The sequence below is a fragment of the Camelina sativa genome, chromosome 19 (genome assembly GCF_000633955.1).
Source record: "Camelina sativa cultivar DH55 chromosome 19, Cs, whole genome shotgun sequence".
Taxonomy (NCBI): domain Eukaryota; kingdom Viridiplantae; phylum Streptophyta; class Magnoliopsida; order Brassicales; family Brassicaceae; genus Camelina; species Camelina sativa.
Window position 1 is genome coordinate 21899474 of NC_025703.1, and position 15328 is coordinate 21914801.

Below are 15328 nucleotides of genomic sequence, written 5' to 3' on the forward strand. Positions count from 1 at the left end.
GAATGGACTGGCGGTGGAGGAGAGTGTACTGGTGGTGGTGGTGAATGGACTGGTGGTGGTGGCGGTGGAGAATAAACCGGTGGTGGAGGCAGTGGGGAATATACCGGCGGTGGTGGTGGTGGAGACTGAACTTGAGGCGGAGGAGGGCTGCGCCGGAACTTCACAGGAGACTGATCATATGGGCCATTTGGTTGTGGTGACTCTTTTGGTGGTTGTGGTTTATGGACAGGTGGTGGAGGAGAATGTACCGGTGGTGATGGTGAATGGACTGGGGGTGTAGGCGGTGGAGAGTGAACCACCGGGTTATGTGGTTGCTCTGGTGGAGGCGGGCTACGCCGGAACTTCACTGGGGACTGATTATATGGGTCATTTGGTTGTGGTGACCCTTTTGGTGTTTGTGGTTTATGAACCGGCCTAGTTGGCACAGGTGATGGGGACTTTGACGGCGCAACGTGGCTAGAACCACCTGCGCACTTGTCCTTACTACAATCGACTGGACGGCTAATCACCACCGCACACTCCTTGGCTGATCGTTGCTTAGGCCTATCTGGCAAGCAGTTACGTGTATCATCCAATGCGACCTCCGTGCGACTACCTGGAACACACGAATCGCCTTGTCCGTTTAAGTAATTGTAGGCGTAAGTCAAGTTAACCAGTTTAGGCAACTTGCAGACATTCTCCGGTACAAACCCTGTGAGTTTATTCACAGAGATATCAAACTCTTCGACACCCGTAAGCCCTACAAAGCTGGGTGGTAGAACACCGGTGAAGGAGTTCATGCTAGCATCAAACACGTTCAAATTAGCTAGCTTCCCAATCTCTGATGGGAAACAACCGCCGAGATTGTTGTCCTTAAAGATAATCTCGTTTAGGTTCTTCATGTTTCCAATGGTTTTAGGGATACAACCGCTGAATTTGTTGTGTGCAAAGGTCACGACGGAGGCTGTTGATTCTCCAAGGGAATCAGGAATGGTAGATGTGAATCTGTTGTTGTTCAAGAAAATTGCATCGAGATCCTTCTTGAAAAGCTCAGGAGGGACTTGACCTTCGAAATCATTGTATCTGACGTCGATGAACTTAACGGCCGGCCATGAGAGGACAACAGAAGGGAAAGGTCCAACAAACCGGTTGTTGCTGACATCGAACTCGTGCATTAGCCTCAACTTCTCGAAACTCTTGGGTATGATACCACAGAACCGGTTCGAATTCAAATGGAACATCGCCACGTCGGTCATCAAACCAAGCTCAGCCGGTAAATGCCCTGCGATATCCGCTCCATTCAAATCAACCCCCGCCACAACCGCGACGTTAGGATCATCAAGAGCAGGGGCACAGAACACGCCCGTGTACCCACACACGTGAGGTCCATGCCAGTTTCCTGTGGTGTTAAACGGGTCTGAATACACGGCCTTTTTCCAGGCTTGGAGAGCGATATAGGCTCTTTTAAGCCTATGGTTGGCAAACGTCACCTTAAGATCAACCTCATACTCAATATCATCAGGAAGTTCGCCATTTTCAGGTAACGTCAAGAGCTGTCGTTGTGCAATAAATGAAGCTTCTGCATCGGTGAGTGCTAAAACAACAGAGGAGAAGAAGAAGAAGATAGAAAAGAATAAAAGGAAGCAGCCAAAGGGCGGTAAAGAAAATGTAGGTTTAGTCATGGCTTTGAAGAACAAAACCTTGGAAAATACCCAAGGCTGCTTATAGATATGGGGCATAGAAAGTTCCGATGAAAAACACCAAAGGGTTATTATTAATAATGCCAAACGATTTTCATTTTTGCATCACCAAACAATTTGTTTTGCCTATATTTAGACCAATCTTGTTTTTGCCTTTCAAGGATTTTGCTTCACATCCGGAGAACAAACATAATCAAGAATAGAAATCTCTTTGACAACCAAAACCGCGTAGTACTATAATAGGCACACGGGATCAAAACAAAACGAACATCAAGCAATAACAACCACATTTCTATGGCGATATGATCAGATTGATATGATCTAAAGCAAAACCAACAACTATATTTACATAGAAGTGTGAACTTTCTAAACCCCTTCCTTCAGTCGGTTTCGTGGTCAGGAGCGTGAGAGAACCAAGCAGGGATAGTTCCTTTAGCTCTAAGCAATCTAGTGAAAGCAGAATCCGGCATCTTCGATTTCTCTTCTTCCTCCAATTCTTTCTCAGATTTTGGTAAACCATCAGGAATATGATGAACATGTAGTAGTCTCATTCCTTTCTCCCTATCTGAGTCCTCTGCTACATCTTGTAAACCATTCTTGGTTTTGTTATCTTTCTCCATTGAAGCAACTCCATGTAAACACCCGATTAAAGATTTCACACCGCCTGTTTGCAAGATTAGATTCTCAACTTCAACCTTTGGCTTCTCTCTCTGCAAAATCACATAAATCAAAAAACTAAGTCCTCTCAAGTAAAACCAAAAACTGGAGAATTCTCAAATTACAAAAGAATCTCAAATCCTCCTTACTTCGAGTTCTTTGAGTTCAAAGTAAGCTCTCCAGCAACTGTAAGAGTCATCACCTTCAAGCGTCGAACAGTAATCTAAGAACATTCACAAATATCATCAACGAGATCATTCTAATAATATCGATTCGATTCATTGATGTGTAGTTGTTGTTACCTGAGAGTTCGGTTTCGGCTTTTTCAATCAGCGGCGGATCTTGAAGAACCCTGTCGAATTTTCCACGGCTGAAGAGTTCAAGCTTAGGGACGTCTCTGGTGTTTGAACAACGGACTACCGGGAAGGATCTCGCCGGAAAACAAGACGGTGAGACGAACTTGGTGGTGTCGTTGAACTCAATAGGGAGATGAAACGAACGAAGAGTCACAGACTTTATCATCATCTCTAGTTCCTCTACGAAGAAGTGAAGATATTTATCAAACTTAATCAGAAAAAAAGCTGAGTTAAATAATAACTACGAAGCTGAAGGACAAAGAGTTAAGTGGATAAGGATTGAGATATTTATTGATTGATAGTGATGGATATGAATATGATGATAAAAAGTGAATTATTTCAGGTGATGATTTCAATATGGCCCCATAGTATTAGCGCCGTTGATATAAGTTTGTGTGTGTATTCGTTATTCAGATAAGGTTGTAAATATCTTTCATGGGTGTACCACGTTGGCAAGGAAAAAAATAAGTTTGTTCCTATCAGTTAGAGTTAGTCCTGGGAGTTCGGATGTTTGGTTCTGTTCTTGATATATTCATTCGGTTCCAGTTATTATAGATATAGGAATTTAGGATCTATTCGGTTAATTTACTATTTCAGTTCGGGTTTGTTTCGGTTTCAGTTATTTTCAGTTCGGTTCTGGGTATCCGAAACAGTGTAATATATATTTTAGAAAATACTATTTAAATAAAATTTGATTATAATTTAATAAATATATCTAAAAATTTCCAGATATTTGGTTTATTTAAAATATTTTGGTATTTTGGTCTAAATATATAAGGTTTTTTAGTTTAGTTTTTATTACCTTATATAAATTAAAATGTATTGTAATATCAAAACTTCGACGTGGTGTAGTGGCTACAACACTTGTTCAAATTTGTAGAGGTCTCAAGAGTCAAGACTAATACACATTTTTAATATGAGTTCGGTTTGGTTCAGATAACCGAATGGATATCGGTTCGGTTCGGTTAATAACTGATATCCATGGATAGCTGAAACACTATCCAATCGGTTATTGCCCACTAACCGGTACCAAAACCGAACCGAAATTTTGGTTTCGGTTCGGTCCATTCGGTTTGGTTTATTTGCCCAACACTAAGTTAGACTATGTATAATTGTTTTAAAATTACAAGACTCATTTTTTCATTTTTAATATTATACATCATCTTCTATCTTTTCCGCGTTATATTCTAACACCTACATCATTTTTACATTCTACAATAGTTTTGTTTAATAAAATTACAATACCTTACCCTACCAAAGTTATTTCATATTTTTCACTTTATTTATGTTTATTTTTGTGATCACATATTATTAACCATAGTTGATATCAAATGAAATTAAAATAAGTAAAAAATAAATATATTTATAAAATAAATTGAGATTTTGTTTTTATTTTGTAAATTATATAAATTGTTATGAAGGTTGATAGCAGAAATATAGTAGAAAAGATGGTTTTTTTGTTTGTCCAAATTAAATGAAACAAGTCTCTATTTATAGAGAATGAGAAATGATGAATTTTGGTATAAAAATATTAAAATAAAATTTTGATATTCAATATGATAATTTATCTCAAATAATTGGTTGAGCAAAAAATATCTTAAATCTTACTATCCAATAGAAACAAAACAAATCTCTTTATCTAAATATTATCCTATAGTTAAAAAAGTAAACCATTTAGAACATGGCACGTGGCGATTAACCCCACTACTTTTGCACTTCAACGGAGTTGAATGTTTTCAACTGTGTTGTCTCTATCTCATCTCTTTTTTTTTGCAACACCCTATTGCATCGCTTCAACAGTTGAAATTTTTATTCAACAGTTTAAAACTACACCATTGTAAGTAGTCTTATACATTATGATGGAATGAGAAACATTTTTGTAGAAATTCCTAATTGTAAAACATTTTTTCTTATCAAGAAAATCTAGTAAGAAAAACTATGGTTAACAGAAAAAGAGTGCAGCGCACTTTTACTCCCCCTCATGAATGCATCACTTGAAATCTTCGAGATAACGCAATTCCATATGACGAATTAACTTCTTGAAAATAGTGGTTGAAAATGCTTTCATAAATGGTTCGCCAAATCTTCTCTTGAATGAATCATAGTAAATGTGTATCACCATTCTTCTATCAGTTATGAGATTCGCAAGTGACTCATCTTCATCATTATCTTTGTTTCTCACGATCTTAAAGACTTTGAAGATAATAGTCTTTCACCATTGGAATCATAATATTCCTTTTCAGGTGTTTATCTTTCGCGTCTTCTTTGTTGTCTCGTTAAAAACCTTTTGTCTCAACATGATTACTTTTCAAATCTTCAAGATTTGCTCTATCATATGAGTGATTAAACTCATTTTGGGCGTGAACATAATCTTATATTTGTTCCAACACCTTTCTATGTGGGATTCATTAATTCTCTCCCTCGAGATGATGACACACTACAAGAAAACATAACAGTTTCCGACGGTCAAATCAGTCGGGAAACGGTCGAAAACAAACATTTCCAACCATTAACCAATGACGGTAAATCGGTCGAAAATCGCTGGTCGAAAATTTATTTGGTTGGAAATCCGTCGGAAATTTCCAACCGAAAAGGTGGTTGGAAATTCGTTGGTAATAAACGGTCGGAAAATTGTCAGAATATTTGACCGATTTCCGACGATTTAAAAGTGGTCAGAACAAAATTACCGTCGATTTTCCAACCGAAATATTTTCCAACCAAATGTATTAAAACGTATGGATGCTAATAATTGATATTTAGAACTTTTATATCAAATTAAATTAAAATAAGAAATGTTACATAAATTAAAATTAGAAAGGCTAAAGAAATAAGTCAAATTGTCAATTAAAACCAAAAAAATAGTTTTGAAATCTCAACAAAATTATAGAAACTAAATAATACACTTAGTTAAATTAAACCATTAATCTACTCTTGAGTTTCATCTTCATCTTCTTCTTGGATCTACTTTACTCTTTTCCTTTTTCTTTAATAGAGTTTCACACATGGTCACTACCTTGAATTCTCCATGTTTTGACTTCATAACCAAATCTGCATAAAAGAGAAAGAGCACTTGAAATCACAAAAGAGAGTACATGACCCAAGAATCTAATTCTTGATTCTATAAACAAAAAAAAACTAAACCATAGATCTGAAAAAAAAAATCCAATTCATTTTGAAACCCTAATTTTGATTTTAAAATCAAAGTTTCTAATTTGGATTCTATGAGTAGAGCATCAAAATCAATGAAACTGAAAACTCTAGTTAAACTAGTGTTCTTATGAAATCAACAAAATTGAAATCAATTCAAAGAATCTAAATATTTAAATATCTATGATGGAAGAATAAATAACCTAAGCTGGCTTGGATCTATGAGACTTGTCTTCCTCCTTTCATGTACCATCAATTGATTCATCTGCTTTGAAAGATTTTGGTTAGAAAAAAAAAGAGATTTTGGTCAGAGAAGATGAAGAACGAAGAGATAGAGTAAAAAAGATAAAAAATGAAAATATAGAGAGAATGAGGGTTGACTTTAATTAGGGTTGTTAGAATAATTTTGGTCGGAAAACGGTTGGTAAAAACCGACGGATATATTTGTTTGAGATTTCGTTAGAAATTACAGACCGATTTCCAATCGTTTTGAAAGATCGGAAATTACTGACCAATTCTCGACCAAAAATTAAAAGCGGTTGGAAAATTGGTCGGAAAACAGTCGTTAATTACTGACGGATATATTAGTCGAATTGTTTGTCGGAATTTACCGACCGATTTTCAATCATTTAAAGAGGTTGGAAATTACCGACCGATTGTCAACCGAATTTTATATTCGTCAATTAACGGTTGGAAATTAGTCAAAAAAATTACTGACCAATAAATCGGTCGGAGATTTGGTCGGAATCAACAATGTTTTCTTGTACTTCATGTCTATCAATCTCGATTTGAATCCCACTTTGTAATCAATAGCATTCTCAAATTGGATAATGTATTATATCTTATACCCTTTTCACTTTAAGACTAATTGGAAGACTATAACACATTAATATCAAATTGTGTTCCAATAGACAATAATATATATACTCTATTCAAGAGGTTTCAATACTTTTCCTACTACTTCTTAATATTGTAGTAGAATAGTAGAAATTGTCTCACACTAGCTTTTTCATCGTCATATATATATATGAGATAAATACATCTTTTACTTATTATTCACTTCTAGTGGAGAAACTAGTCGTTGTTGACCACGACTTTATATATCATATCCACATCATGACCATTTTTGTAGCAACATTCTTATCATTAGTGTGGCCTTTTTCATTTTACTTTATAGTTGTAACATCCGCAAACCGAAATCCCGGTGTAGAGGGTGCATCAGTCGATGCATAGCCGGTTTAGTGCAGACGAGTTTAAGTTAAACGCTGCGTTTTGGGTTAGGGAAAACCCTTAACTCGAGTGTTTTGTCTCATTCGACGAGTTTAACCGTTTCTGAGAGAAAAGAAGAGAGAAAAAGAGTTCTAATTGTTCTTGGTGAGATTTTAGAAGTTTGAGGCTGTTCCTGTAGAGATCTGTAGCTGGAATCGTTGTCGGAGCTTCCTGGAAGTAATTTCTTGCTTGTTTGAGGTTCAGATTCGTCTTGGCAAAGGTAAGTGCATGACCATGACTTATCTAAGCTGGATATTTCTCCAATCTGCTTGTTTATGTGTTATTTGACTTGTTAGTATGTTATTTGGGACGTTGGGAAGCTTTCTTGTGGCTTGGGATCGACTTTTGTGGTTGTAGGAACAAAGATACGGCGAGAAGCTTCGGGGAAAAACAATGCTTGTCATGTGCATCGGTCGATGCACTTTGTGCGTCGGTCGATGCAAGTGCGAGGACGGCGCATAAAACCTAGAGTTTCCGTGCTATGTCGAGCATGCGTCGGTCGATGCAATAGGAGTATCGGTCGCTGCAAGTGAACCTTTCATCGGTCGATGCATATCATGCGTCGGTCGATGCAACCCCAACAGGTGTCGGTCGATGCATGCTTGTTGTCGTTCGATGCGGAGTCCTGGTTTGTTATTGTTGATTGTTGATTGTTGGTTGATGGTTAGAGATGTCTCTATTGTTTGTGTGTATAGCCCAGTAGATGGAAGGATTGCCTTACTTGAGTGTTTATAAAATACTCATGCATTGCAATTTGTGTTTGTGGTGCAGGTAAAGGCAAAGTGTGATCGAGGAATCAAGGCAATGAAAAAGAGGATGTTCTAGGGACTCGATTGGTTGTTGTCTGGCATTGTTAGGTTGCTAGAGTTGGGTCATTAGAAACATAGCTAGGTTGCTGGTTCTATGTTTCTTGTTGGTTGATTATTGGATATTGGTATTGGTTATTTCCACTGTTGGTTGTGATTGTGGTTAGTGGGTATGGGACCACTAGTTGTAGTTTATTTATTATTATTATTATTATTATTTATTATTTATTATATATTTATTTATTATTTTTTTTTAAAAAACGGGTCGGGTCGTTTTAGTTTGGTATCAGAGCCCTTACGGTTCTAGGTTTGGGTTCACTAGGCTTGGTGCCGTAGATGTTTGAGATTGCATGTCTTGATTGATTATGTGAGTTAGTCAATTGTGTGTGTGGCGTGGAGTCCTAGAACATCCTCTTCGAGCCTACAGTGTGATTCCACGGTGAGTTTTGGTTTGTGTGTTTTTTGTGTTATGTTAAGATTGCTTGTTAGCCTCTGTTCTTGGAAGTGCAGTGGCTAAAGGTGTTTGAGTTACTGGTCGTGGACTGGGACGTGGTCGTGGTCATGGTCGGGCGGGTCCCGAGGCCAGCGAGTGTGTGGTCCAGAGTTCCACGAAGAGGTACGTCAGAGGGTCGCAAGCATATAAGGAGGGACCAGAAAGGGTTAGCCGGTGAGCGTGCCGGGGGTGCTGGGAACCCAGGTGTGGGGTTACAGCAGGTGGAACCCAGGGTCGAGATGATCGCTTGGCGGATCTGTTGGCGTACTGTTAGAGCGTTTACCGAGAGGGGTACCAGTGCAGGCTCCAGTTGTGCCGCATGTGGCGGGGTGCAGCCGAGGGCTGCGGATATTGAGGACTTTCCATCTTATGTAAGGAGGATGGAGCTGTGGTAGATGAATGGTGCGAGATTCTTTGCGAGAGGTATCGAGCCTAGAGAGGCGGAGAGATGGACATATGTAGTTGGAGCAGATATTTCTCTGTTTAGTGGGTAATTCAGTTGGATATTAGAAGTTGTGTGGGTAGGTGTAACATTGTAATGTTATACTCGTACCACGGGAAGTATCTTTGGTCGAAATATGTTTATAGTCTTTAAGGATTGTTGCTCCTGAAGGGATGGTGGTTTTCCCAGAATACAGATAGCTCGAGGGGCTGTGGGCTCCGAGAGTAGCAGAGGGGATGATGTTCTCCTGAGGGGATGATTAGTTCCTCTGATACCGAGATCTTGAGGATTATGGTCCAAGAGTGAGACGGTATAACTCGAAGACGAAGGTCTGAGAGTGAGATCGGTATGGCTCGAAGGTTGCGACCTAAGGGTGGAAGAGTTGTGAGCAATAAATGCCTAGAACGTGAGTATAAATATAACGACTGAATGTAGACCTAGAGAGAGTGCTGGTGGTTTAATCTCGGGTTTTGGATGTGTTGTCCAATAGGTCAGGATTTTATGACCGGAGCGGTCATGAATGTGTGGTTGTTGCGCCAGGATTGTGCGGCTGGTGGTGTTGGAGTCCCGTGAAGGGGAGTTGCAGCAGGTATGAGCCGGGAAAGGCATGTTGCCAGATACATAACTTCACGAGAAGCCTTCATGGCAGGACAAACTCATCGTTGCGACGATTTTGGATGAAGTTCATTGGAGATGGACAGGGTTGCTAGATTCGAGGTTTTGGTAAGCTTGTTTGAGGGAATAAGTCAAGTGGTTTGAGTTAGCGACCTGCAAAGCATTTGATGCGGTGAATCAGAATATTCAAACGTATGGTACTTGTTTGTTTTATTATGCTCGTATTGATGATTTGCTGTGGAGAATTGCCAAGCGGAAAAGCTATTTTGGGAATAAGCTATCTTGTGGAAGTTTTCTTAAGAGACAAGTTACTAGAGCTGAGGAAGTGACCAGAGGATTTGTTGAGCAGGGGAATCATTCATCTTATCATTTCACCACGGGGAGCGTCGGTGTTGTTCGTCAAGTAGAAGGATGAGGTAGGGGGTTTATGATTTTGTGGTAATGCCTTTTGGGTTGACTAACGCGCCAGCAGCGTTTATGAGATTGATGAACAACGTGTTTCAGGAGTTTCTGGACGTGTCTGTCATCATTTTCATCGGTGATATCCTGGTTTATTCTAAGAGTCATGAGGAGCATGCAATGCATTTGAGGGTAGTTTTGGAGAAGCTGCGGGAGCAGAAGTTGTTTGCTAAGTTGAGCATGTGTAGTTTCTGGCAGCGTGAGATGAGTTTTCTGGGTTACATTGTGTCTGCAGATGGGGTTTCTGTAGATTCGGAGAAGATTCAGTCTATTAGAGATTGGCCTAGACCGCAAAATGCCACAGAGATCTGGAGTTTCCTTGGTTTGACAGATTATTACAGGAGGTTTGTGCAGGGGTTTGCGAGCAGAGCACGTCCGATGACTAAGTTGACAGGGAAGGATGTTCCTTTTATTTGGTCACAGGAGTGCGAGGAGGGCTTTGCAAGCCTAAAGGAGATGTTGACTACTACGCCAGTGTTGGCTTTGCCAGAGCAGGGAGAACCCTATGTGGTTTATACAGATGCATCTAGAGTTGGTTTGGGGTGTGTGTTGATGCAACAAGGAAAGGTGATTGCCTACGTTTCGCGACAGTTGCGGAAGCATGAGGACAACTATCCTACTCATGACTTGGAGATGGGTGCTGTAGTTTTTGCCCTGAAGATTTGGATATCTTATCTTTATGGTGCAAAGGTACAAGTGTTTACAGATCATAAGAGCCTGAAGTATATATTCACTCAGCCCGAGCTGAATTTGAGATTGAAGCTGTGGATGGAGCTGGTGGCGGGTTATGATTTGGAAATAGCCTATCAGCCTGGTAAGGCTAACTTGGTTGCTGATGCTCTGAGTCGGAAGCCAGCGGCTTTGGCTCAGGAACAGGATATGGAGTCTCTGGTAGGAGAGATCAGTGTGTTGAGTCTCTGTGCTTTTTCACAAGAGTCGTTGGGTTTGGTGGCAGATGATAGAGCAGATCTGTTGAGCAGAGTGCGGTTGGCTCAGGAGAAGGATTTGGGGCTGGTGAATGCCTCAAAGGATGTTGATTCAGAGTATCAGGTTTCAGCTAATGGTACTATTTTGGTGCATGGGCGGATTTGTGTGCCTAAGGATGAGGAGTCGAGACAGGAGATCCTGAGAGAGGCTCATGCGAGCATGTTTTCTATTCATCCAGGAGCGACCAAGATGTACCGTGATCTCAAGAGGTACTATCACTGAGTCGTGATGAAGAAGGATGTAGCTAGTTGGGTCGCGAGGTGTGATGTGTGTCAGCTAGTGAAGGCTGAGCATCAGGTTCCAGGAGGGTTACTGAAGAGTCATCCTATTCCAGAGTGGAAGTGGGATATGATTACTATGGACTTCGTGGTGGGTTTGCCAGTGTCCAGGACGTTTGATGCTATTTGGGTCATTGTGGACCGGTAGACTAAGTCGCACATTTTCTGGCCATTAAGAAGACTGATGGAGAAGCGGTCTTGGCTAAGAAGTATGTGAAGGAGATAGTCAGGTTGCATGGGGTGCCATCGAGCATTGTGTCTGATAGGGATTCTAAGTTCACTTCGTTGTTCTGGAGAGCGTTTCAGGCAGAGATGGACACTAAAGTGCATATGAGTACAATTTATCATCCCCAGACAGATGGACAGTCGGAGAGGACGATCTAGACGCTGGAGGATTTGCTGAGGATGTGTGTGTTGGATTGGGGAGGCCATTGGGCAGATCAATTGAGCTTGGTAGAGTTTGCTTACAACAACAGTTATCATGCCAGTATTAAGATGGCTCTTTATGAGGCTTTGTATGGGAGGCTGTGTCGTACACCGTTATGATGGACTCAGGTGGGATAGAGGAGCTTGTATGGTGCTAGTTTTGTTCAGGAGACCTCAGAGAAGATTCGAGTTCTCAAGCTGAACATGAAGGAAGCTCAGAATCGACAAAGGAGTTATGCCGATAGGAGGAGGAGAGATCTTGAGTTTCAGGTAGGAGACAGAGTGTACCTTAAGATGGCCATGTTGTAGGGTCCAAATAGGTCATTAACTGAGACTAAGTTGAGTCCAAGGTATATGGGTCCGTTCAGAGTGATTGAGCGGGTGGGACCAGTTGTANAGACTAAGTCGCACATTTTCTGGCCATTAAGAAGACTGATGGAGAAGCGGTCTTGGCTAAGAAGTATGTGAAGGAGATAGTCAGGTTGCATGGGGTGCCATCGAGCATTGTGTCTGATAGGGATTCTAAGTTCACTTCGTTGTTCTGGAGAGCGTTTCAGGCAGAGATGGACACTAAAGTGCATATGAGTACAATTTATCATCCCCAGACAGATGGACAGTCGGAGAGGACGATCTAGACGCTGGAGGATTTGCTGAGGATGTGTGTGTTGGATTGGGGAGGCCATTGGGCAGATCAATTGAGCTTGGTAGAGTTTGCTTACAACAACAGTTATCATGCCAGTATTAAGATGGCTCTTTATGAGGCTTTGTATGGGAGGCTGTGTCGTACACCGTTATGATGGACTCAGGTGGGATAGAGGAGCTTGTATGGTGCTAGTTTTGTTCAGGAGACCTCAGAGAAGATTCGAGTTCTCAAGCTGAACATGAAGGAAGCTCAGAATCGACAAAGGAGTTATGCCGATAGGAGGAGGAGAGATCTTGAGTTTCAGGTAGGAGACAGAGTGTACCTTAAGATGGCCATGTTGTAGGGTCCAAATAGGTCATTAACTGAGACTAAGTTGAGTCCAAGGTATATGGGTCCGTTCAGAGTGATTGAGCGGGTGGGACCAGTTGTAGACATGCTGGAGTTGCCTGAGGTTATGCGTGCGTTCCACAAGGTTTTCCATGTTTCGATGTTGCGTAAGTGTCTCCGTGAGGATGATCAGTTGTTAGCTATGATTCCTGAGGATCTTCAGCCTAACATGACTTTGGAGGCGAGACCAGGGAGGGTTCTCGAGAGGAGGATCAAGGAACTTCGGAAGAAGAAGATTCCTTTGATGAGAGTCCTTTGGGACTGTGATGGTGTTGATGAACAGACTTGGGAGCCAGAGGCAAGGATGAAGATAAGGTTTAAGAAGTGGTATGAGAAGCAAGCCGCGACTTGAGCTTGTCTAGCCGGGTCCCATCTGTAATCCTTGGCTGGAGCGGGAATGGAGTGTTCCAGCCCATCTCTCTTGTTTACTCGGTCGCTTAGGGGTGGTTGGTTGTACGACTAAGTAACAAGATGAGGTGGTGTTCGGGGTACGAAATTTCCGTGAGGCGGTGGTTTGAGGGAAAGTTTCCTGAAATAGAAGTTTCTAAAAGTGGAAAGTTTCCAGAAATCGAAAGTCTAAAAATGGAAAGTTTTATGTGAGTAAGAATTTGTCCATTTTTAGTGGTTTTGAGCCTTGGAGAGGCTGGTGTGGCCTTCTTGGCGCGATGTTTAGCCATTGTGTGGCGTTTGTGGCGGGCTGTTTAGCCATTGTGTGGTCTTTGTGGTGGAATGTTTAGCCAATTGTGTGGCCTTTATGGCGGGGTTTTTAACCAGAGTTGCCTGTTTAGGCGGTCCTTCGGGATAAGTGGTATTCGTGACGGTCCTTCGGGACGAGTGGCATTGGTGGCAGTCCTGTTTAGGTTATTTGTTTGGCCTTTGTGGCGGTCATGTTGAAGACATTTTTTTGGCCTTGGTGGCAGTCCTGTTTAGGAAATTTGTTTAGCCTTGGTGGCAGTCCTGTTTAGGACATTTGGTTAGCCTTTGTGGAGGTCCTGTTTAGGACATTTGCTTGGCCTTTGTGGCGGCCCTAGTGGCAGTGAGATGATCCATGGGTGGTCATGAGGTATTCCAGTGAGGGGATATGTGGTTGGTAGGACATTGTGTTGTCTTACGCGAGCCACGGGAAGGAAACCTGGATAGGGATAGGGCTCAAATGTATTCAGAATTGTTTGCTTGCGACTCTTGGGCGACTTTAGTTCTCCTAGTACTACCATATTCCGAGACTTTGTGGCTTGGGAATATGGTTTGTATATTCCTATCGTTTCTGGTACGGCTATGCCATGGCTTTATCACAAGGGACCGGATAATCTGTTTTCGTCATGTGTATAAGGAGGCTAACCGTTTGGCTGACAGGCTAGCTAGCTATGCGCTTACTTTATCGCTTGGTTTTCATGGTTTTCCTTTAGTTCCACAAGTTGTTGCTTCTTTGTTGAATGAGGATGTTGCTTGTCATACATTGCCGCGACTAGTCCGAGTGTAATCTGTACTTTTTCTTTTTAATAAAGTTGGGGGCTCTGCCCCTGTCATTCACCAAAAAAAAAATATGGTTGGTATATCGACTTCGGATGACGATCCGGGGGCGCGCTGTAGGGTGGCAACCCAGGAGACGAATATTGGACTTCTTTATATATTATGGCATGCGGGCTTAGGCCCGATGAGGAGCCAATATTATGGCATGCGGGCTTAGGCCTGATGAGGAGCCAATAAAAACTCAAGGTTTAGTCCTGTGAGTAAAGGAAAGTCCAAAAGTCGAGAGCAAATAATGCCTGGAACGTGAGTCTATCACCTAGAGGTGACCTTTCGTAGATCGGTCAGAGGAGTGCGGACCGTGGAGACGGTTGCACGGGAGTCCTTGGCTGATGGTTGTTCGAGATTCGAGGACGAATCTATGTTAGTGGGGGAGATTTGTAACATCCGCGAACCGAAATCCCGGTGTAGAGGGTGCATCGGTCGATGCATAGCCGGTTTAGTGCGGACGAGTTTAAGTTAAACGCTGCGTTTTGGAGAAACTAGTCGAATAGACAATAGACAATAGTATATATCAAATATCACATTAATATCAAATTGTGTTCCAATAGACAATAGTATATATACTCTATTCAAGAGCTTTCAATACTTTTTCTACTACTTCTTGATATTGTAGTAGAATATTAGAAATTGTCTCACTAGCTTTTTCATCGTCATATATATATATATATATATATATGAGATAAATACATCTTTTACTTATTATTCACTTCTAGTGGAGAAACTAGTCGATGTTGACCACGACTTTATATATCATATCCACATCACGACCATTTTTGTAGCAACTTTCTTATCATTAGTGTGGCCTTTTTCATTTTACTTTATAGTTGTAACATCCGCAAACCGAAATCCCGGTGTAGAGGGTGCATCGGTCGATGCATAGCCGGTTTAGTGCGGACGAGTTTAAGTTAAACGATGCGTTTTGGGTTAGGGAAAACCCTTAACTCGAGTGTTTTGTCTCATTCGACGAGTTTAGCCGTTTCTGAGAGAAAAGAAGAGAGAAAAAGAGTTCTAATTGTTCTTGGTGAGATTTTAGAAGTTTGAGGCTGTTCCTGTAGAGATCTGTAGCTGGAATCGTTGTAGGAGCTTCCTGGAAGTGTTTTCTTGCTTGTTTGAGGTTCAGATTCGTCTTGGCAAAGGTAAGTGCATGACCATGG

The 15328-nt window shown here is 41.3% G+C and overlaps 2 protein-coding genes across 2 annotated transcripts in view; both read right to left on the minus strand.

Annotated features, from left to right (window-relative positions):
• LOC104766907 (pollen-specific leucine-rich repeat extensin-like protein 3) overlaps nt 1-1777 on the minus strand; it is a 2892-nt gene extending 1115 nt beyond the window's left edge. The window contains exon 1 of the mRNA XM_019240578.1: nt 23-1777. Within this exon, the coding sequence (XP_019096123.1) occupies nt 23-1718 (1696 nt within the window). The 5' untranslated portion in view covers nt 1719-1777. The remainder of the gene's footprint in view (nt 1-22) is intronic.
• Nucleotides 1870-3001, minus strand: LOC104766905 (CCG-binding protein 1-like). The gene is made up of 3 exons (XM_010490881.1): nt 2639-3001; nt 2486-2559; nt 1870-2389 (listed from the first exon to the last, which is right to left on the minus strand). The coding sequence occupies exons 1-3, from the start codon at nt 2859-2861 to the stop codon at nt 2060-2062; spliced, it is 627 nt and encodes a 208-aa protein (XP_010489183.1). The 5' UTR covers nt 2862-3001; the 3' UTR covers nt 1870-2059.

What these genes read in the sequence shown, in the direction of transcription:
- LOC104766905 (XM_010490881.1), bottom strand. Translation starts at nt 2,861, where the DNA reads ATGATGATAAAGTCTGTGACTCTTCGTTCGTTTCATCTCCCTATTGAG. An exon ending in AGCCGAAACCGAACTCTCAG is followed by an intron (nt 2,560 to 2,638) that starts GTAACAACAACT and finishes GAATGTTCTTAG; the next exon opens with ATTACTGTTCGACGCTTGAA. An exon ending in TTGAACTCAAAGAACTCGAA is followed by an intron (nt 2,390 to 2,485) that starts GTAAGGAGGATT and finishes GTGATTTTGCAG; the next exon opens with AGAGAGAAGCCAAAGGTTGA.